Raw genomic sequence first — 23,904 nt, 5'->3', positions numbered from 1 at the left:
ATTCCACTGTCTGCATCAGCTGTAAAACTTTGTGAGGGCAACAAGACAGAAAAAGACACACTGTGGGAGAGAGCCAGAGAGGAATAAGAACTAATGATGAAATGCAGAGTGGTGTATAAACACACAGCGAGTGAAGAAAAACACTTCATCATGTTCCAGAGTAAACATCTGGTTCTAAGATTGTCAGGGCCGAGTACAAGAACCTCAGTTTGATCTGAATTTAGGAGGACATCAGCGGTCATCCGGGTCTTTATGTCTATAAGACATTCCTGCAGTTTAAATAGTTGTTGTGTGTTATCTGCCTTGATGGCCGGTTAGATTTGGGGTTCATCTGCATAGAAGTGAAAATGCTGCCTCAGCTCTGCCGCTGTTTTTACAGCTGTTAGCCTGTGCTAGTGATAATTGTATTGAAGTGGATCTAACATTGTTGGACACAGACACTTAGCGAATAAACTCTCAAATCATGTAAGAACGTAATCTAAATGTTTATCAGGGAGAACGTGTGATTTCTGGACACCAAGCCTAACATTAGTGTACAGAACTTTATAACCAGCTGATGTTGTTGTTTAGCTGGCGCCTCGTCTGCTGTCCGACAGGAGACTCGCACGTCTGACCTGATAAGTGACAGTGACAGCGACAGTGTTGGGGATAAATAACCCGATACGTTTTCAACTGTTAGAGCCCTGACTCAGTTCATGAGATGTGGCTTGAGGTTACGAGGATGACATTTTATCCACATGCTGGCTGCCATGTCTCTTTCCTTCCCATTTTTGCTTCTTTGCTGAACGGGACCCAGATGTCGAACAGTCTGCAGACATGAATTTAAATTTGCCTCCATAACACACAAACACTTGCGAGCTCTCTCCTGCTCCAGCTTTGGTGGCAGCTCTGTAGTATTCAGGATGGTAATAATACTTACAGTTTTTGTATATCAAAGACCCATTACTATATGTAATTTAAATATAACAGTTTACATTTACAACACATCTGTGCCTAAAGGGCTAAATCTAATTGGTCTTCTCTTAAAAACACAGCGACGGTCTGTCTCTCAGGGTGTTCAATGAGATCACTGACGGCACAGGAGGAGGACGGAGAAAACATCATCGGTCTGATAAATGTAAGTAAGAGTGACAACACAACACAAATTGACGCACACATTTGAAACCATTCCCACTCTAATCCACAGCACGCTTTATCTGCTTTACGTGGCATCGTCTGACCGCTTTATGTCGCGTTACATAACCGCGGACACCCAGCCGGGAGCCAGTGCCACACATCTGCCAGGAGATGGCAGCCTCCACCACGCGCTTAAATAAATATATAAAGTTGTCATGAAGCGATGCATGTTTTGCAGTGAGGGGAAGGTGAAAATCCCCGGATAAGACAGTAAACAAGAAGCATGAGAGAGTGTGAGAAGAGAGAGTGAGGAGGAAAACACCGCGACGCTGCTTCATGTGGAGACAAACACAGAGAGGCTCCATCCAGCAGTGAGTACACCTCTCCATCCTGTGCTGCGGTGTCAGTGTGGCATGAACGTCAGCAGGCTCAGTGTAGTCATTTTAAACCAGATTAAAGACGGGCAGGGCAGCAAGTGTGAACAAACGCTTTCTGCGGCGATGTGAAACTACGGGGAGAAGCGCAATAAACTCGGTAGCTGACTTTACACGCGGACACGGCGACGCTAGCGTGTTTTGCTTTAACCTTAGTCTTCCCACGTTAAAGCTCTGGTGATGTGCGATAAAAAAAAGCACGAAAATACGTTTAATGAGCGATGTGCACGTAAACGTCAGAGGCACGTGCACAGGGAGGCATTCGCCGCCACCCACTTGCCGCGCGACACGGGAAGTCAAACATCTGACAGAGTCCAAGCTGAACGCGCGCGTGTCCAGCGACAACTGCGTAACTTTGTCAGGATTACGTAAACGGCCACCTTTCCCTTTGTTAGTGTGCTGCTGCTCACCTGAGCCTGAGCTGTTCTTAATTATGTCAGAGAAGTCTAAACGTAGGAGCATAGGTGCGTTTGTTTTTACGCAATTTATTATGGCACCGACTATTGTGACCTATGACAGCATTGGAGGGCACACCCTCGGATAAACTAGCACTTGTCAACAGTGGGAAGGAAGAGCTCCATTTTTACAGGTAGAGGTCTCTGACAGAACCAGGCTCATCAAGGGACAGCCATGTAAATGCTGGAGGAGATATGTTCAGTGCATCATGGGAAGTCCCAACGCAGAGTCTGTGGTTCAGGATCGACAGGTTCACACTTAAAAACAAGCTTTACCCAGAAATGGAACTTAGCTACAGAGAAAACATAAAGATGTATTGTTTGAATTCAATTCAGTTTTATTTATACAGCGCCAAATCACAACACCACTCGCCTCAAGGCGCTTTATATTGTACAGTAGACCCTACAATAATAGATACAGAGAAAAGCCCAACAATCACATGACCCCCTATGAGCAGCACTTTGGCGACAGTGGGAAGGAAAAACTCCCTTTTAACAGGAAGAAACCTCCAGCAGACCCAGGCTCAGGGAGGGGCGGGGCCATCTGCTGTGATTGGTTGGTGTGAGAGAAGGAAGACAGGATAAAGACATGCTGTGGAAGAGAGACAGAGGTTAATAACAGATATGATCCAATGCAGAGAGGTCTGTTAACACAGTGAGTGAGAAAGGTGACTGGAAAGGAAAAACTCACAGATGGACAGATAGAGCTGGGTGTCATCAGCATAGCAGTGTAAATGTATGCTATGTCTTCTAATGATGCTGCCTAAAGCTGGGCAGACACTGTGCGATTTTTTTCAGTCGTGCGATTCAGCTCCTGCTCAAACTGCACGATTGACTCGCAGGGGTTAGAAGTTCATAGGTCACGATGCAGGTCTCACACTATACGGCCCGATGCTCTGATGCGACCTGAGTCACACTGTGCGTCCATAAAATGAAGGTTATAACAGAAATTCTGTCGCTCTCTGTCTTTCACTCACACAGACACACCACCACCATCAACTTTGCTAAATTGCTAATGAAAAACATGATCAGGCAGCTGTGATTGAGCAGCAGTGTCGATCCAACTATTTTCACGGTTGTTGTGGTCGTGATAATTTTGTGAGGCCACATCGAAAAGGCTCGGATGAGCTTTCCAAAGTTCTACAAGTTGTACCTCCATCGCTTGTGTCCAGATCACACGCTGCACTGTCGTGCTGCGCCGTCTTTTTCGCTGACATTTGTGTTTGCGTATGCGCAGTGTGACAAACTGCGGTGACACCCTCACGACGGTCGCGAGGATTTGAAATCCTCACGACCAAGCGATTGATGATCGGGAGCTGGTCGTGAGGTGTCAATCGCTTCTTGTTACCCCACGTATACTACACAATGCACGATGAAGGCCAAAATCGGGCCGATCGCCAAAACGGTTGCACGACTCAAAAATCAGCTCAAAATGGGCCAAAAATCGCACCGTGTGAGCCCAGCATAAGGGAAGCATGTATAATGTAAACAGAATTGGTCCTAGCACTGAACCCTGTGGAACTCCATAATTAACCTCAGTGTGTGAAGAGGACTCTCCATTTACATGCACAAACTGGAGTCTATTAGATAGATATGATACAAACCACTGCAGTGCAGTACCTGTAATACCTACAGCATGTTCTAATCGCTCTAATAGGATATTATGGTCGACAGTATCGAACGCTGCACTAAGGTCTAGCAGGACAAGCACAGAGATGAGTCCACTGTCAGAGGCCATAAGAAGATCATTTGTAACCTTCACTAAAGCTGTTTCTGTGCTGTGATGAGCTCTGAAACCTGACTGAAACTCTTCAAATAAACCTCTGCAGATGATCTGTTAGCTGTTTGACAACTACTCTTTCAAGGATTTTTGATCTGAAAGGAAGGTTGGAGATTGGCCTATAATTAGCTAAGACTGCTGGGTCTAGAGATGCTTTTTGAGTAAAGGTTTAACTACAGCCAGCTTGAAGGCCTGTGGTACATAGCCGATCATTAGAGATAGGTTGATCATATTTAAGATCGAAGCATTAATTAATGGCAGGACTTCTTTGAGCAGTTTTGTAGGAATGGGGTCTAAAAGACACGTTGATGGTTTGGAGGAAGTAATTATTGAAGTTAACTCAGAAAGATCAACTGAAAGATCAGTTTGGTGTTAAGCTTTATAGGGACCTTTTATAAATTCTTAGGTTTGAAATGAGTTCCTTCCAAAATTAGCCGAAGCTCTCCACAGAAGTGGGAGAAACTCTAGGACTCTAGGAGCCTGTGGCGGGGACTAAGGACAATAACGGACTATAAAGCACCAACAACCGGTATGACGAACGCGGCCGTGACTCTGGCAGACGAGCTGAACACTTTCTATGCTCGCTTCGAGGCTGCAGCTAAGGTCTCCAACAATGCTAGTGTTAGCGGCGCTAACGGCTGCAGACAGGAAGATACTGCCAGCACCGGAAACGTGCTCGTCATCTCCGAGCATGAAGTAAGGAGAGCCTTCAAGAGAGTGAACACCAGGAAAGCAGCAGGACCAGACGGCATCCCAGGTCGTATCCTAAGAGACTGCGCATACCAGCTAGCTCCTGTGTTCACTGAGATATTCAACATCTCTTTATCTCAGTCGGTGATCCCCACATGCTTCAAAGAGTCCATCATTGTTCCTGTCCCGAAGAAACCCCACCCTGCTTCTCTCAATGACTATCGCCCTGTAGCCCTCACCTCAGTAGTGATGAAGTGCTTTGGACGCCTGGTCAGAGACTTCATCATTTCTTCACTACCAGACACACTGGACCCACTACAGTTCGCTTACCGTCCAAATCGTTCCACAGACGATGCCATCTCTCATCTCCTCCACACATCACTCACTCACTTGGACACTAGAAGGGGGAATTATGTTAAAATGCTCTTCATAGACTACAGCTCTGCATTTAACACCATAATTCCCTCCACACTCACCACCAAGCTGGAGCATCTGGGACTCAGCTCATCTATGTGTCAGTGGATCTCCAACTTCCTAACTGGCAGACCACAGGCAGTAAGGATGGGCGGACATGTCTCAGCCTCCACCACTCTCAGCACTGGAGCCCCCCAGGGGTGTATTCTGAGCCCCCTGCTGTACTCTTTGTACACATATGACTGTGTGGCCACTACCAGCTCCACCACCATCATCAAGTTTGCTGACGACACCGTCGTGGTGGGCCTGATCTCTGATAACAACGAGACGGCCTACGTGAAGGAGATTAGGAATCTGGAGAACTGGTGCCAGAGGAACAACCTCCTTCTAAACGTCAGTAAGACAAAGGAGCTGATAGTGGACTTCAGCACTAAGCAGGAGAGGAACTACCAGACCCCCGTCATCAACGAGTGCCCAGTGGAGAGAGTGGACAGCTTCAAATACCTCGGAGTTCACATCACGCAGGACCTGTCATGGTCCTGTCACATCAACACCGTGGTGAAAAAGGCCCGACAGCGTCTCTACCACCTCAGACGCTTGAGAGACTTCCAACTGCCCTCCAAGGTGCTCAGGAACTTTTACTCGTGCACCATAGAGAGCATCCTGGCGGGAAACATCTTAACCTGGTTCGGGAACAGCACCATGCAGGACAGACGAGCTCTACAGAGGGTTGTGCGGTCAGCTGAGCGCACCATCCGCTCCGAGCTCCCTGACCTGCACTCAATCTACAGCAGGCGGTGCCGGACCAAGGCCAGGAAGATGGTGAAGGACCTCAGCCATCCCAACAACAGACTGTTCTCTCTGTTGAGGTCAGGAAAGCGATTCCGCTCCCTGAAGACCAACACAGAGAGACTGAGGAGGAGCTTCTTCCCGCAGGCGATACGGTCTCTCAATCACACCACCACACAGTACTGACCCACACATATGGTTCTTACACACACACTGGACTTTCTGGACTTTGGTTTTGCACAACACTGGTCACTATATTCTTCATTTCCGGTTAATACTTGTACAGCTGCTGTTATTGTGTATATATTTATTTATATTTAGATTTCTTCATACATTCTTATATAGTTCTATATTGTGTATTGTGTATTTCAGATGTCAGATGTCAGAATGGGTTTATTGCCAGATGTTGAGGTTTACAACATTAGGAAATTGCTGCGGTGCTTCAGTGCAGACAATAAGAATTAAAGTGCTATGTAGAAAGAAAGATATGTGCATGAGATATACATGAGATATATACATGAGAGTAAGAATTAAGAGTGCTACGTAGAAAGATATATACATGAGTGCAGGTGGTGATCAGTGCCAAACATGAAATGATGCAGTGACACAGCGTAGGGTCATGTGTTAGTGGCGGGGACAGTCATGTGGTTATTGTTCATGTGTCCAACAGCAGAGGGGAAGAAACTGTTCTTGTGGCGAGAGGTTCTGGTGCGAATGGACCGGAGCCTCCTGCCTGAGGGGAGCAGGTCAAACAGACTGTGTCCAGGGTGAGAAGGGTCAGCTGAGATCCGGGCTGCACGCCGCAGTGTCCTGGAGGTGTACAGGTCCTGCAGAGATGGGAGTCTGCAGCCAATCACCTTCTCAGCAGAGCGCACAACACGCTGCAGTCTCTGTTTGTCCCTGATAGTGGCTCCAGCGTACCACACGGTGATGGAGGAGGTGAGGATGGACTCGATGATTGCAGTGTAGAACTGCATCATCGTCCGTGTTGGCAGGTTGAATTTCTTCAGCTGCCTCAGGAAGTACATCCTCTGCTGGGCTTTCTTGATGACGGAGGTGATGGTGGGCTCCCACTTCAGGTCCTGGGTGATGGTGGTACCCAGGAAGCGGAATGAGTCCACAGAGGTGATGGGGGTGTCAGTCAGGATGATGGGGGGGAGTGGGGCTGTGTGCTTCCTGAAGTCCACAATAATCTCCACTGTCTTCTGGGCATTCAGCACCAGGTTGTTGTGGCTGCACCAGGACACCAGACGTTCAACCTCCCTCCTGTAGGCAGACTCGTCCCCGTCCGAGATGAGCCCAATGACGGTGGTGTCATCTGCGAACTTGATTAGCTTGACAGACTGGTGGGTGGAGGTGCAGCAGTTGGTGTACAGGGAGAAGAGCAGAGGAGAAAGAACACAGCCCTGAGGGGAGCCGGTGCTGATGGTCCGGGAGTCCGAGACATTCTTTCCCAGCCTCACATGCTGCTTCCTGTCCGTCAGGAAGTCAGTGATCCACCGGCAGATGGGATCAGGCACATTCATCTGGGAAAGCTTGCCTCGGAGATGGTCTGGAAGGATGGTGTTGAAGGCAGAGCTGAAGTCCACAAACAGGATCCTGGCGTAGGTTCCTGGGGAGTCCAGATGCTGCAGGATGAAGTGTAGGGCCATGTTGATGGCGTCGTCTACAGACCTGTTGGCTCTATATGCAAACTGCAGGGGGTCCAGGAGGGGGGCCGTGAGGGTCTTGAGATGGGAGAGAACTAGGCGCTCAAAAGACTTCATGACCACAGATGTCAGAGCCACGGGTCTGTAGTCATTTAGTCCAGTGATCCTAGGTTTCTTGGGGACAGGGATTATGGTGGAGGACTTGAAGCAGGCAGGCACATGACATGCCTGCAGTGAGGAGTTGAAAATGGCAGAAAACACTGGGGCCAGCTCGTTTGCACAGTGTCTGAGGGTGGCAGGAGACACGCCGTCTGGGCCGGGAGCTTTCTGAGCATTCAGACTCTTAAACTGCTTCCTCACACCTGCTTCATGAATATGAAGAGTTGTGGTGGGAGGAGGTGGTGTGAAATCCTCTTTTGTGTGGGGTGAGGAGGGGGGTGTTGTAGGTGAACAGTTTGAAGGTGGTGATGGCTCTATGGAGGGGGGAGAGGTGGGGGAATTAGTGTCCAAAGTGCCTCTATTGTTGGGGCCGTTGGAGGTGTGAAGGCTGCCTGATGGCTCGTCAAAACGGCAGTAGAAGTCGTTAAGGGTGTTGACTAAGAGCAAGTCATCAGTGGAGTGGGGGGTTTTAGGCTTGTAGTTTGTGATATTCCTAAAACCTTTCCACACAGAGGCCGAGTCATTCTCTGAGATCTGCTGCTGCATCTTCTCAGAGTGCTGATGTTTAGCAATGTCCACTTCTTTAGTGAACCTGTACTTGGCCTCTCTGTAGCAGTCCCTGTCTCCGCTTCTGAACGCCTTTCTCTTTTCCAGCCACAGCTTTTTGAGTTTAGGAGTAAACCAGGGTTTGTCATTGTTATAACTCACCCTGGTGCGTGATGGCACAATGCTGTCCTCACAGAAGTGGATATAGGAGGTGACAGTGTCCGTAAACTCGTCCAAGCTGTTAGAAGCAGCCTTCAATGTGTCCCAGTCTGTGGTCTCCAAACACGTGCGAAGCTCCTCCACAGCCTCGTTGCTCCACAGTTTTTTAGTCCTCACGACAGGTTTGGAGAGCTTCAGCCTCTGTCTGTACGTGGGGATCAGGTGGATCATGACGTGATCAGAAAGTCCGAGTGAAGCGCGCGGCACCGCGCGATAGGCCCCGCTGATCGTGCTGTAGCAGTGGTCCAATGTCCTCTCCTCTCTGGTCGGGCATTTAATATACTGCTTGTATTTCGGAAGCTCATGGCTCAGATTGGCTTTGTTAAAGTCCCCAAGAGCAATGATGAGAGAGTCCGGGTATGTCCGCTCCATGTGCAGTATCTGCTCCGCGAGTGCGCACTGAGCTGCCTGCGCATCTGCGTCTGGCGGGATGTAAACAGCGGCCAGGATGAATGAAGCAAACTCCCGCGGAGAATAAAACGGTTTGCAGTGAATAAAAAGATATTCCAGAGAGGGAGAGAGGGAGTTGTACAGTTATTTTATTTTCAACTTTAATTTATATATTTTATCTTATTCTTCCCAGTTAAATTTACCCTTCATTCTAATTTGTGTTGTACAGTTATTTCATTTTTAACCTTAATTTATATTCTATTCCTTCCTAGTTAAATTTACCCTTTTTAATTTTTCATATTTATTTCCTATCTTATTCATAGCCTTTTCCTTTTTTGTTCTCTTTAGGTCACGAGCAGTTGTCCAAGCATTTCACTACATATCGTACTGTGTATGACTGTGTACGTGACAAATAAAATTTGAATTTGAATTTGAAACAACTATATCCGAAACATCACTGTGTTATGCTGAAGAGATCATCTAGAGCCGGACTGCACTTTGATCTAATACCAGTGTGAAGTGTTTTATCATGAACTTTAACTTTTAGAGAGAGCCTGGCATGCAGTTTTGAGGCTTTGGGGTTAACCTGAATGGTCCAGATTAGCAAAGAAACTCAGTATTTCAGCAAGGCCTGTGAAAACTTTTACTTTCACACGACTGTACCTCTTCTCTGCCCTGAAGTCTTTTCAGATTCAAACCACATTTTGATAAGTTTGTTGACTGATTTTTGGACATAGGTGTTACAATATGTGGTCTGGATCTGCTGATCCTTGTTGAATTTCCACAGCCAGCGATTAGCCAGGTTCCTATTTGGTGACCACCGTTATTTTTCTGGCATTAGAAAAGTCTTTTTGTTTTTCTTCTGGCAAATATAGGCAAATAAAGACTTTAACTGATCAAGCACACACATCCATACATATGCAATAATACTAAGTGCAATAATCCTTTCTGTCATCGTTGTATTTTTACTCAGTTGTATATAGTATTGGTATTTGTATTCTATTTTTATCTTATTGTATATTTATTTTATTTTATTCTACTGTATATAGTATTTTATTTTATTCTATTCTGTACAGTTGTGTACTGTATTTATTCTTATTGTATTCTAATTTTTGCCTCATAACTTTTGCACTGTCCACTTCCTGCTGTGACAAAACAAATTTCCCACGTGTGGGACTAATAAAGGTTATCTTATCTTATCTTATCTTATGACTGGTTCTAGTTTGGGCTCTAGCACTGCTTTGTAGGGAAAACAGATATAAGTGACATTACACAGCAGGTGAAGTCCTGGATTGTCTCTTGAGTGCATTTGGGTTGTTTCCTGTTATTTCTAGTCTTGCTAATCTATGCTAAGCTAACTGTGGCACGCCTCAGAACTCCAAGAAAATGATTCAAATGTAAAATGTCAGAACATCCATTCTCTGCAGTTTATTTCCAAGCACCAGTTAAATTAAAAAAATAAAAGCATGAATCCATTAACAAGAGAATTCCCACCTCAACTTTACAATACAGCATTTGGTTTCTCCTAATAGGAATTACAGTGACAGGACAGGTGAGTGACTGTGGAAAAGGTCACAGGTAAATCATGGTGAACATGGTGTAAGAAGCCCTCGGGTCAGGTGTTGCTACCCTTGCTAATACTTAAGGCCTGTAAATGCTTGCACCTCACATTTCCCACTCTTATGCAAAGACAATCTGATGAGGAAAAACAAAAGGATTTCAAAGAGATCCAGATTTTCTGTCAAGCACTTGCATCAATTATCAGCAAATCAACTCTTGGCTCTGTATGATGTTACTGAAAGCAGATACCCGATATGGCCATCTCAGGCACGCAGCTTGGATTCTGAGCCCAGAAGCCCCACCCACTTGCTACGAAAGCTTTTTGAGGGGCAGCCAGTCACAAGAAAGGGGGCTTAGAGGGAGGGTAAAGGAGCTAGAGCAGCTGGTTTCAGAGCGTGCACAGTGTAAAAACTGACACATGCAAAGCCACACCAGGAGTGAAAATATGGAGCTGTAAATGACACATATTATCAGCTGTGACATAAATTTGAAAGGAATATTTGTGTCAGTTTGTAGTATTATTCCTATTGTATTCTGTACTATATGGACAAAAGTATTGCAGGACCAACACTTTACACCTACAGGGGCTGCGCGGCCACGGACACCTGTGCCAAATCACCATCGTTAAGCCTGCTGATGGCGTGACATTACGCTGCTTTGGTTGGTCCACCGGGCAGGACTTTCCCACTGCATACAACATGTCGCCTGCAGAAATGAGCCCCACTTCCCAAACTGCACTTTCTGTAAGAAGAAGTGAGTCTAAAATAGTAATAGTGTACAGAGTACGTCTTTGGTCATTCACAGCGCAGCTCTGAGCCCCCCCTTTGTTATCTGTCGTGGTTTAGACACAAACACAGTTAGTTCATGACAGAGCTGCTGTTTAAGCAGCTGTAGTGCTTATATGTAAGTCTCTTTTTCTCTGGTTTGCTATTAAATATGCAAGGCAAGTGTGATGTTTACATTTTTTTTCTAAAATTCTCCTTATTCTTCCTAATTCTTTGACAGCTTGACGGGGATCTGGGAAGGAGGCTCCAGGGAATTCTGTGTCAGAGAGAAAAGGGACAAATAAAGCCCACGGGATCGGAGGACTGCAAGAAGCCTGCAAAGGCAGGGACCTACATCCTTCACAGCCCCGTCTGCTTTCACTGTGGTGGACATTTCAAACCGCGCCGTTCTCGGCCAGGAGACGTGATGCAGGATTAAATCTCATGCTCCCTCGAGAGTGATCCCAAACCACTGCTATGGCCTCAGGTGCTCTTGACTCTTTACCAGAGGTTAGTGGGATACCAACGTGGAAGAACGCTGATCAACATTAGACACAGTTAATCGTTTTTCAGTGAGGGTGCAGGGGAAAAGGCCCAGCCACGGCCCACGAGAGGACTCCTGCAGCGACAGAGGAGATGGGTAACAAAAACACCAACCTGCCCAAAGGCCCTGAAGCCGAGGCCACACAACCAGACGAAGGGGAACTCATCAGCAGTGCCACGGGTAAAAGGCTTTTGTCTCCATGTGTGTGTGTGTGTGCGTCTGTGTGTGTGTGTGTGTGTGTGTGTGTGCGTCTGTGTGCGTCTGTGTGTGTGTGTGTGTGTGTGTGTGTGTGTGTGTGCGTCTGTGTGTGTGTGTGCGTCTGTGTGTGTGTGTGTGTGTGTGTGTGCGTCTGTGTGTGTGTGTGTGTGTGTGTGTGTGTGCCTGTTTAGGGTCACACAGCAACGTACTTTCTGCACATGCTCAGTGTTTTGCTGTTGTGTCTCTATCAGTCTTGTTTTTGCTTTTTCACAGTTTTTGCACAAACTGCACTTTATGCAGTCCTGCATTGATTGTCTGTTATATGTAGCACCAGGGTCGCCTCGCCTCACTGTGTACTGTCCCACTGATCACATGACTTCACAGTTTGAGTGACGTGCAGTCCAAAAACACCAAGACTGCGACAGCGAAAAAGTTGATGCTTCCCCACAGTCCTGAGCTCTGGGTCGCTGCTATGTTGCACTGTGACACATGCATCTTCTCACATGCTGTTTGAGCATGCTAAGAAGCATTTTAGAACAGATTCACAGGTTCGTGTAAGCGCGGGCACTTCTCTGTGAATGCTGCACAGGTAATACACGTGCACACTGTACACACAGGTTGTGTGTTGGAAAAAATATTTTTCATGCTGCTTGGGAGACTGATCCCACCGTCGTATGGTAGCTATGAAGGACTGTGATTAATGATTAGCATACAGACTGTAGACACGATTCCCCGTGTCTGCACTCTTCAGTTTGTTATACGTACTATTCACTACTCTGTCATCTGACTCTTAAAAGTGAAAACTGTCTGAGTGTAGCTGTTGTCGCTTACACACCAGAGTGGACTGTCTCTTTGTTAGGCGCCCTCCTCCTGGTGGACTTCCAGATTCTTTTGGATCGTAGGTTTTCTGTCATCAGGTTTCCGACAGAGACCTAAACCTGATGGCATAGTGGTGACATCACAGGATGAGGCCACTTGAGAAAGCTTCTCCACGGCCACAGAAGGCGTTCAAGAACTGGTTTACAGACAGAAACTGCTAATAATCCAGACAACAGGTTTTTGTGCCTTTCTGCAGCTGACCGGTCACACTAAAATATTGAGAAAACACTGAAATCTTACTGATTTGATCATTTTTCATATCATGTCTGTGCTTCATGTTTTTAGAAAGTGTCTCCAGAGATGAATCGCAGGGCCCCACCCCAGAGCTGCTGGCCTCCCTGCAATCCCTCGGAGAAAACAACGACTACACGCTGCTGCCACACTCCTTGCACCAGGTGTGTGTGATGGTTTGAGAGCACCTGTGAAGAATATTCCAGAGGGACTTCTCAGTGTCTTTATTTAGTCTGTGTGCGAGAGTGCGCTTACATCCACAGCACGTCCCTCACTGAGCCCTGGTTGCACCGTCTGTGTGAGTGTTTGGCGAATGCGTCAGTGTAGCTCGTTACATTTACAAATGGCGTGCAAATGAAAGCTGTGGCTGTGTTTATTGTTTAAAGGGTCAGCTATTTGAAAGTGTTCTGCAGTGACCTGGCAGCCCCCCCCCCATCTGTGTTCAGCACACATGCTAATTAGAAGAGAGGTTTCAGCCCTGTGTTCGCTTTAAAAGGATCCTCGTGCAGCACTTTTCCTGTCACTGTTCCCTAACAGCACTCACAACACGGTTCATTTGTTTCAGCTACTGCACTCGTTTGCTTTGCAGCCGGCTGCAGCTGAAACAAAGGGGAAGCTGTTTTGCTCGAAATTCTCATAATGGAAAGGAGAGCCGGGGCAGAATCAGCTGACGTGTAGATTCAAGTTGTTTCGGCAAGTCCGCTGAAAATACAAGGAATTTCTGTTGTTGTGAGGGACGCCACAGAGGCAGGAAATACACCTTTAGCAGAAACGTGTCGTAAATGCTGCTACCTGCTGTTTCAGAGCACTGAATGTGTCATTAAATATATTTGTCTAAAAGTAAAGATACCCAAAAGAACTCACACAGCTAATAAGAAAATGTTGGAATTATTTGGATTTTGTGGGATAGAAATGTTTCTGCTCTCATACACAGATCCTTGAAAAATAATGAATTCATGTTTAATATGAGAATCTGCTGGGTTTTAGTAGATTACAGTGGATACGCAGTAGAGCAGCTGTGTTTAAAGGGTGGGGTCTCTCACTGTCGGGACTGTTTGTGTGTCGGGCATGACGTTCCTGCTGCTTATTGCAACAAGTTCACAGGAATGCTGACACATGCAAGCTCTTTACCTGCATATCACTGCCAACATCATCGGGACGGCTGTAAATACAGAGCTTCATAAAAATCATAAAAATGATGAAGCTACCACATCTTTTTTATCAAAATGTCATCTTCAAAAGACCCAACAAACACTTTCTGGCACTCCGGATGTTGGAACTGATGAACAGGAGGGATGGACGAGGAAAAGGCTTCACATCTGGCCAGATACTGAACTGCTGTCTCTTCACTAGATGATCCTTTTTCCAGGATGGTCTGTGTGATTTATGCTGCTCGTTTGTTTCTAATCTTAAAGGCATCTGTGAGGCAGGTACGCCACCACCGGCCGTAAGCTGCTGCACGTGACTGTGTGTTTCTCAGGTCGTCTCCGTGGCGGCGGTTCCTGGTAGAGGAGATCATGTGACCCTCGTCTTTGAAAGGATTTAGTGCGACTCAAACAGAAACATACATTCAGCTAGGCCCCAAATGTAGAGTAAGAGTAGCTGAAGCTCTGCTTCACAGATGGATGATGACGTGTCTAATGAAGCGTCTTTTTTCCTGTCTCTTCTTTTAGATTGCAGAGGCCTACTCACTCAAACAGGACTGTATCCTTCCAAGGGCAGCTCATATCTCATTGTGACACTTGCACTCAGTCACTGGTGTTTTGTAACTGAATCATAACTGAGCTAGACGGCAGGCATTATAATGAAAAAGGGTGTAGGAGCATGTGCAGCACGGACCCTCACCTCATGTTTACATTAGCTCCCTTAACTTTGGGGCTGGGCGGCGTACAGGGTCAAAGGTAACACTGCTGAGCAAACGCTGTTATAATTGAAAGGTGGAGGGCAGAAAACCTCAGTAAGGGTTCGTCTTTCTCTTTGTGGACTTAATGCGGTTTTCTGTGTCTCTCAGGCGATGGGTGTTCCCCATGTTTTGGCTTGAGGCCCAAGGGGCTCGCAGTGTTTCCTCCTGCTGTTTGTGCTGTTGCTGTGGTGACAGCTATGGGCTGTCTCGCTGTAAGGAGTGTGGTGTGTACGTAATGAGTTTATGTGTGAGGAGACAGACAGAGGTCCTGATTGATCAGAAAAGGACGAAGTCTGTGAGGCAAAGAGAAACACGTCCTGCAGAGAAAGCACAGCAGAAGCAACAAAGGGAGGTTTGGATCGTGAACACGTCACGGCTAAAAAAACTGACGTGACTGTAGAGTATGAAAACATCGATTCTTGCTTTTTTAAAGTCATGTGTCACGTTTGTCTCGGCTGACGGGTAATTTAACCCTCAGTGGTAGCTGGCAGTAGCTTTCTCTGTCACGGTGTTTCATATTCAGCTGATGTTGTTACACCAAATGACATAAATCCCAAAGTTGCTAATTGTTCTACCTGCCCTTCAGACTCTAAGCTTATCGATGCCCTTCACTTTGCAGTGCGTCGTTTATATTGTCCAAATAACTTCGAGCATGTCAGGACTTAATATTCACTTCATAAAACAGCCGACAATTCAATTTCCTAGTAATTAACATGTAGTTGTTACAAATTTGACGTATTAGCAAAGATGGTTTGGTGAAAGTATTTTTAACTGATGGCTGTCAGGGACACAGGTCGTCTTACAGACCTCCTTAAATACACTCTGCTTTTTGTGTTATGGCCTTATGTTATTGATGTTATTTTAGGAGCCAGTGTGTGTTGTGTCTTTAACTGGTCGTGCTGCCAGACCAGTGGGCCATCCAGTTCTTACAGCTGGAGAAGCTCTACCATGAACGCCTGCTCTCCAACCTCACAGTCCTGCAGGAGAACTGGGGTTTGGCATCTTATCAGTCCTAAAAAACACACACAACATATTCTTGTGGCAAAATGAAACTGCGTGTGATTGTTACACTTATGTGTTCGCAGAGAGCCAAGAGAGGGAGAAGGACAGCGGCAGCAGCTTGCCTCCTGAGACAGACGGCATGAGCGAGAAACACTTTGAGACGCTGAGCCAGATGTGCAGAACTCACCTCAGGTAAACCACAGTGGGACGCTCTGCTGCCTGTCGCGTGTCTGTGATGTGGCTCCGCTCATACACAGACGAGTCGAGCAGCTCAGTGTCTGAAGTGAATGCTTTCATTCCCTCCTTTTGCCGTCATCGCTGCCACACAGAAAGCTTTTAGCACCAGTTTTGCTTTAACAATCTGCTGCTATCTTTGTCTCTCTGACGAGGACAAATCAAGAAGTTGAGACTGAGCCACGGTATTGATGATGCGTGAGGATAGAGGGAGGAATGAAACCCAATTTGAATAAGTGTAAATATGAATATCAATATTGCAGGAAGGGCACCAAAGATTTGCCCTGTAGATTCATTTCCGCTCGATGCAGACAGACAGCAGGAGTTTGCACGCCGGACGCTGGTGGTCACGCTCTGATCCAGCTGCTATGTTACTGCAGGCCAGAGTCTCTGCAAGCAGGAGGATGTAGTTTGACTGAAGAACAGATGAGAGCCTGACAAATGTCTAAAGTTGTTTTCTCATAGGTTCAGTAATATATTAACGTCCTCTCCTCCTCTTTTCTCCTGCTGCCTGCCTGGCCTGTGTTTGGAATCACTCAGACCATCCATCAGTGTGGAACAGGTAGGACAGACCAGCAGCCAGGCTGTTCAGGCTGTTCAGGCTGTTCAGGCTGTTCAGGCTCAATTTAAGACCTTTACTTTGCATTAAAGTTGTCGACTATGTTTCAATCACCAGAACAAGCTCAACACGACACTACAGCCGCATCGTGATGAAGGTAAACACGTGTCTCTGTTCAGAACTGATACCAAAGAATCACCACAGATGATGATGTGTTTAGAAGTGTGTACTCCATGCTGCGTGTTCAGCAGCCTGACAGCAACATTTATGGCAGCTTTCAGTTTGGTGTATTTTACATTCAGAAATAACTGCAGTGAGCTAACTGTAGATATGACAACGTTTGACTTTACAGTTGAACAAAGGTAGTAAGAGAAGAAGAACTTTATTTATCCTGAGGGAAATTCTTTTGTCATACACATGCTCAGCAAGAGAGACAGAGTAATAAGATATACAATAATAAATAATTATGTATATTGTTACTCAGCATAGGGGCAGCACAGTTCCACGGTGGTCAGCACTGTTGCCTCACAGCAAGAAGGTTCAGTTCCATCATCCGGCCGGGGAGTTTGCATGTTCTCCCGTGGGTGGTTCTCCCCGGGTACTCCGGCTTCCTCCCACCGTCCAAAGACATGCACTTAGTGGGGATAGGTAAATTGATGCCCATAGGTGTGAATGTGTGTGTTAGCCCCCCGCCTCTCGCCCTATGACAGCCAGGATCGGCTCCAGCGCCGCGACCCTGAAAAGGATAAGTGGAAGCAGACGGATGGATTACTCAGCATTTTGCAAAATGTAAAAAATGGGAAAAATATCGTAGCGTGAGTAAAGTAATGTGGTAATATCGTACCCTGCTGAGTTCACCTTTGGGTGCTGAGGTGAACCTTGTGTTTGTGAACTAATGGGACGGTTGGTAATTAGATTTTCACCTATGCAACCAAAACAATGCACAATGAGCGCATCGTGGCAAAGTGTAAGTCATACGATTTTTCCATTTCTGTTCCAGCCAACACGTCAGAAACTACGCACCAGGAGGAAGTGAAGGAACACAGCTTGATTTTGGAGTCAGAGCGTTCATCACCACAGACGGGCTGTGAGGAGGAGGACGGAGATACATGTGAGGAAGGGCAGGAAGTAGAAGAAGAAGAAGAAGAGCAGTGTGAGGAGACACCAGAAGAGGAAGAGGTGAAAGTGGAGTGGCCAACAGGAGTACCTCAGGCATCAGACAAGGACCTGGCCAAACTGTCCCACAAGGAGGGGGTAGGACTGCACTTTAGCTGCCTTTACACCCGCGTTAGCGCCACTCGAGGATATGAAATGACAACAAATGAGTATGTTGTCATGTCAGATATTAAATTAATACTGTACTGCACAAAAGTCTTGAGCTGCTCGTTATTTCTTGATATTTTGTAAGAAAATGGGGATGAAGACGACAGAGTTTGCACAATTCCAGCAGGATTTTATTCCTGTTTTAAGGACATGACTTTCAGATTCTGTTCATGAGCTGCAGATGGGTTTTTGTCTCTGCTGCTTTCCTCGAAGCTTTGAGGGCCACGCTGCACACCACGTGCCACGTTTGGGCTACTAGCTCTTTGGGAATCACCTCGTTGGGGCAGAACTAGCACTTTGGACCTATCAGGCATCTTTCATAGACTCAACTGAAGAAAGGGGAAAACTCATTTTATGGAAAGCTGCTGGTAACAAAGTGTCTAAAGATACCATTTAAAATTGGTTCATTGCTGTTGTCTTTGGTCTGTAGACACAACACTGGCTCTTTTTTGTGCTTGAATGATTCATTGGTATGTGTTAGGTCAAAAACAAGGATGAAGATTCCTCTGAAAATGAGGAACAAGGTACAAGTTAGGGTTGGGCGATTGGACGAATATGTCGACTATCCATGAAAGGCTGAGCCCATCGGCGACCCGAGTACAAGTCTGACGCTCAAAGCAAAACAGAAAGAAATTAGGATTGGCTCAAGACTTTTGCACAGTACTGCATTGGCACAAATATATTTTCACTTTCCATCCAACACCCTTCATTTATTCCCTTTTCCTTCCTGGCTTGTTTCCTTTATCCTTTCCATTAAAGTCCGCCTGCAGGAAGAAATTCCACATGCTGAGCAGCTCAGTTCTTCCTTGGACACTCCCACGGATCATATCCGTCATCCCTGAATGAGACCTTCATCATTTTTCTGTTGAGAAAGCCTCCACCCATGTTCACTGGTGTGGCCTCACACTTGGGACGTCCACCCTGCCAAGTGTGTTAGATTATTGAGCCAAGACGTCATGTTCTGGCTGAACCACTGAGCTGAAGGGGCCTGGTTCCTGCAGGGGTGGGGATGTAATCACAGGATCCAGGCCTTGCACTGATGGCTTCGGGATCATGGCTCATTTAACTAGAAACTATCCCTTTCTATCAAATTTCACAAGGTTTTGAATGCTTTTCATCAGCAATATTTGTACTTCCTTACATGGTAAATGGCCTGTATTTGTAAAGTGCTTTACTCGTCCCTAAGGACCCCGAAGTGCTTTACACATCCAGTCATCCACCCATTCACACACACATTCACACACTGGTGATGGCAGCTACATTGTAGCCACAGCCACCCTGGGGCGCACTGACAGAGGCGAGGCTGCCGGACACTGGCGCCACCGGGCCCTCTGACCACCACCAGCAGGCAACGGGTGAAGCGTCTTGCCCAAGGACACAATGACCGAGACTGTCCGTGCCGGGGCTCGAACCGGCAACCTTCCGATTAGAAGAAACATGAAAAATCTGACTCAAAACCCTCCAAAATGTCACGACAAACATTGTGTGACTTGGACAAATTATTTATATGCTTTGACTAAACGCTGCGATGAGCTCAGGCAGCACGTTGGCGGGCTCGGAGAGCTCCACAGCACTTTCTGTCTTTCTGTCTTTTATACAAATATAACACTGTCGAACTTTTAATCCCCGGTGGAAAAATTGTTACTCATTTTAGCCAATAGGTGAACCTATATAGATTTCAATTTGTGACGATTGCTGGGTGAATGTTGGCCCTGAAGTGGTTAGAAAATTGCAGTTTGTCTTACAGCCAATCAGTGGGTGGATTTTTTAAACAAATGTTAAACGTGTGTGTGCATGGCGGGGTGTAACTACTGACACTGACAGACGCAGGAAAGCGTAGCCAATCCTGTCTGCTGAGGTTCACCTCAGCTGATTCCTGCCTGTGAAATGGAGCTTTCCATTGTGATTGTGTTGTTGGTGCTTTCTAAAGCATCTTTCATGAAGCTGTGATGAATAACATGGCCTCATTGATGGCCCCGCCCCTCTGTGAGCCTGGGTCTGCCAGAGGTTTCTACCTGATAAAAGGGAGTTTTTCCTCCCCACTGTTGCCAAGTGCTTGCTCACAGGGAAATGTCCAGTTGTTGGGATCACCTCTGTATTATTGAAGAATCTTTAGCTTACGATACATAATGCTAATGTTTCTGTCTTGGTAAGTAAAGTTCCAGTATTTTGTACATAAGTTACTTGGCATTAAAGGTAGCTAAGCAGGTATGAGTATCTCGTGCACCTTTATCAGTCCAGCTCGGTAACCAAGCTTCTGAGCTGATAACGTCTCCACTGCTGTTGAAATGTGGTCCCTTTGGGTCCACAAAAACAGTATGGTAGCAGGTAAAGCTCCAAATGAGCTTTGTCCCTTCTTGGATAAAGTCTGTGAGAGGGTAACTGCTGGCAACCGTGGCGAGTTTTCCTCTAGTATAATTATGAGATTGGAATTTGTGGTTTTGAGTGAATTCTTTTAGATGAGAACAAGGACAAAAGGTTTATCAAACCATATGTTTTTCCCCATAATGTCTGATCCTGGCTGTATTTGTGTCCCAGAGTGTGCAAAAAGTCTGTCTGTGTAGAGTTAACTGTGACCAGTGGAACATCGAGCGCGCCGCTAACAATGTGGCCTCACACAGTAAATAAAGGCACGATGAGGCTGACTGTTCACTGTCACTGCAAATGGGCCCTCTGTGCTGGGCAAAGATGTTGAACGCAGTTCCTCCCTCTGACCCTTCGAATACTGAGCTTGCCCAATCGTGACTTCCTCCTGAAACACATTATTCAGGCCAACACGGAGAATAATGTCTGCCTCTGTGTGTGCAGCTGTGTGTCTGCTTCTCCCACTAACAAAATCATAAATCACAACTAAATTTTAAAATGTTCACGTCCAAAGCTGTGGATGCTTATAATCACAGGCTTGAATGCCATGACAGTGCTTCTGCTTTGATTAAACTAAAACGACTAATTCGACTCAGGCATTGGTGAAAAAAGTTAAATGTATGTGAATGAATGTTTTTCTTTCCACTTTCACCAACGTCGTGCTCACAGGGGGTCGTCTGATTGTTGGGCTTTTCTCTGTAGCATTTTACAGTATAAAGTGCTAATGTTTCCGTTTTGGTGAGTCAAGTTTTATCAGCATGTCACTTTTAAAAAGCAGGTTTGTGTATCTGTTGCACCTTTACGAATGCAGCAAGGAAGCAACTGCTGCTGCCAACCTGGGAAGGCCTGTAAGACGATTTGCAAACATTTTGAATTTTACAGCGAGAAAAAGATTATTCACTAGAAAACTTTGTAGACTGTTGTTAATCAGAGGTGGTTGTCTCAGTAAATTCACCCCGAGTTCAGACTGTGCAGTGCTCAGAGAAATGGCAAAACCCCGCAAGAGCTACAGCTCAGGACTCTCCAGTCCCAGCATGTTAAATGTTAAAGTTCATGGCAGCACAGTTGGAAAAAGTCTGATGGCGTCTGGTTTGTTTGAAAGGAGAAACACTCTCTCAAATAAAAGAACATGGCAGCACAGCTTAAGCTGGTTTTGAATAAACTATAAGACTTCTGGAACGATGTCCTCTGGAGATGTTTGTCCATAACGCACAGCAGCACACAGTTTGGCAAAAACCTAATACAGCAGATTGGCACAAACACCTCACAGCAACCGTCAAGCCTGGTGGAAAAGGGCTTATCGTTCCGGCTTTGAATTGCAGGCTGAGAGCGATGAATCTCAGCAGCAAAAGAATCAAGATGTTGGATTGGCCCAGTCAAGGTTCAAATGTCAGCCTGACTGAAAGGCTGTGCATGAATGGATGCTCACAGAAAAGTGCACCAAAGTTCGTATTTCCTCCACAGCAGTGTGAGACCATGCAGAAAATCATTACGTCAACGTAATGCTGCTAAAGGAGGCTCTACAATCACAGGATGTACTGAGAACTTCAGTGTTGGTGCACATAATGTTTAATTATCGTTTTGCATTTTGCCTTCACAAACCGCTCCAGCTCATTGGACGAGACGGTCAGCGTTACAAAGTAATGGTGTTACTGCCTGTTGTTGGCGAGTTCTTCTTTATTTTAGCACATCCATCAGAATCAGAAGTGATCCTAATAATAATGGACTGATACCAACTAACTCTGCGTTTAAAGGTTTCCTCCTTTAATATCCCAACATGCACAGAACCGCTGAACGTGACGATCATCTTTTCATTGTTTTTGTCAACATGAGCAAACTCCCCAAAGCTGCTGTGCTTCCTTCTTTATGTTCTGTCTCTGTGTCTCCTCCAGAACTCGTCCCCAGACGGTCTGGTTTCCATCCTGAAAAGGAGGAGAGCATCGCTGGACGGGTTACCTCCCCCAAGCAATACTACTAATAAACAAACTTCCAAACGCAAAGTTCGGTTCAGTGAGCCGGAGGACGGGAGCGAGCACGGTACAGTCAGAGCTTCTTCTGCTGCTGCAGTTTGTTTCAGATAGAAAAGGAATTTAAAATGTTTCATGTTTGATGATGGTGAACTCGGAGGATCTGACACAGCGTTGGTCCCTGTCTTACAGATGAGGTGGGCGGAGACTCCTGCCTGATCCTGCTGTTGCTGTGCCTCGTTACTGTGGTGATCAGTGTGGGTGGGACTGCGCTCTACTGCACCCTGCTGGACACTTACTCCAACATCTGCACCGATTTCACTCACAATGTCGACTTTTATGTCATGAACGTGCGGAGGCTCGTTGAAGGGCTCGGGCGCTGGCTGCCCTTTCGGACTTAACACCCTTAATCTGCGTCATCCATCATCCAGACAAGAACTGCCAACAATGAGCGGCTGCAGTGCTGAGCTAACACGACGGCGCAGGGACGAAATGTAAACAAAGATACTTGTGAACTGTAATCAATAACTACACTGGTGCTTGTAGCGACACCGTACGGTAACGTGCTCCGAATCTCACCTCAGAATCAAAACGTGGTGACGTGTGCATGTAAGCGTTAAAAAAAATACTTGTTTACTACGCTCCGTGTGGTTGCCATAGATACCACACGAGAGGGCTCACGTGTCTCGGCTCTGTTTATATAAAAACAGAAGGTGTTTGCAGGGCTCCGCTCACGTTTGTAGCAGCAGCTGTAACTTTTGATCAATTTGTCTCATAAGTTCCAGATTTTTGTTGTTTTATTTGTACTTGTGTAGAGAAAAGCTGTCGTTCAAATCCACAGGATCATGTGTGTGTGTGTGTTTTTAGGATGATCAACCAAATAATGATTTCCCAGCCCGCCCACATTTTATTTCCTATTACCTTTATTCTGCTATCAATAGCATGGAGGACCAGAAATGCCAAAATATAAAACCATATAGAAATAAAAGACTCAGAGAATGAGTTAATGTGTCCCAAAGCGTCTTTTTGTTCTACATCATTATGCAAATTACTGCAGGAGTGATATTTAGGGGGGGTATATAGGGGCGATCGTGGCTCAAGAGTTGGGAGTTCGTCTTGTAATCGGAAGGTTGTCGGTTCGAGCCCCGGCTCCGACAGTCTCGGTCGTTGTGTCCTTGGGCAAGACACTTCACCCGTTGCCTACTGGTGGTGGTCAGAGGGCCCGGTGGCGCCAGTGTCCGGCAGCCTCGCCTCTGTCAGTGCGCCCCAGGGTGGCTGTGGCTACAATGTAGCTGCCATCACCAGTGTGTGACTGTGTGGATGACTGGATATGTAAAGCGCTTTGGGGTCCTGAGGGACTAGTAAAGCTATACAAATACAGGCCATTTATCTCAGCGATATCCTGAGTGAAGCAGTGGCTGCCAACGATCGTCAATTCATTCGCATCATCTGCAAACTGGTGCAGAAATGCGAAGAAAAATTTACATTGAAAGGGAATAAAGTTTAAAAAATACCTTAATGAATGCAAAGCTAAATATTAAGGAAAGTTATGATTATTATAACAATTATAAGGATCTATGTTTTACTTAATGTTTTTCATGATACTTCATACCTTTTTGTTTAAGTTATTATTTTGGCAGGTTTGGTCCTCCACGGTGTAAGAGGTAGTAGCTGTGCGCTTACCTCCATTCTTGTGGTTATTCTCTATGTTTCTCTTATTGTAATATGACCAGAT

At 46.0% G+C, this 23,904-nt stretch overlaps 1 protein-coding gene across 1 annotated transcript; it reads left to right on the top strand.

The window, feature by feature from the left end:
- Positions 1-1,381: 1,381 nt before the first annotated feature.
- cnstb (consortin, connexin sorting protein b) lies at positions 1,382-23,573 on the top strand. The gene is made up of 11 exons (XM_085383132.1): positions 1,382-1,487; positions 11,207-11,689; positions 12,872-12,981; positions 14,491-14,521; positions 15,627-15,713; positions 15,806-15,914; positions 16,497-16,518; positions 16,633-16,672; positions 17,516-17,769; positions 22,095-22,239; positions 22,362-23,573. The coding sequence occupies exons 2-11, from the start codon at positions 11,602-11,604 to the stop codon at positions 22,568-22,570; spliced, it is 1,095 nt and encodes a 364-aa protein (XP_085239258.1). The 5' UTR covers positions 1,382-1,487; positions 11,207-11,601; the 3' UTR covers positions 22,571-23,573.
- The last annotated feature ends 331 nt before the right edge of the window (positions 23,574-23,904 follow it).

The sequence above is a fragment of the Rhamphochromis longiceps genome, linkage group LG15 (assembly GCF_057381845.1).
Source record: "Rhamphochromis longiceps isolate RC_006_pf linkage group LG15, R_longiceps_female_GT1.1, whole genome shotgun sequence".
Classification (NCBI taxonomy): Eukaryota; Metazoa; Chordata; class Actinopteri; order Cichliformes; family Cichlidae; genus Rhamphochromis; species Rhamphochromis longiceps.
The sequence above is the reverse complement of the archived record's forward strand: the minus strand, read 5'-3'. Positions and strand labels throughout refer to the sequence as shown.

Excerpts from the sequence above, each read along its gene's own strand:
- cnstb (XM_085383132.1), top strand. The coding sequence starts at position 11,602 with ATGGGTAACAAAAACACCAACCTGCCCAAAGGCCCTGAAGCCGAGGCC. Across the intron at positions 14,522-15,626 it reads CTACTCACTCAAACAGGACT|ACCAGTGGGCCATCCAGTTC; the intron begins GTATCCTTCCAA and ends TCGTGCTGCCAG. Across the intron at positions 15,714-15,805 it reads AGTCCTGCAGGAGAACTGGG|AGAGCCAAGAGAGGGAGAAG; the intron begins GTTTGGCATCTT and ends ATGTGTTCGCAG.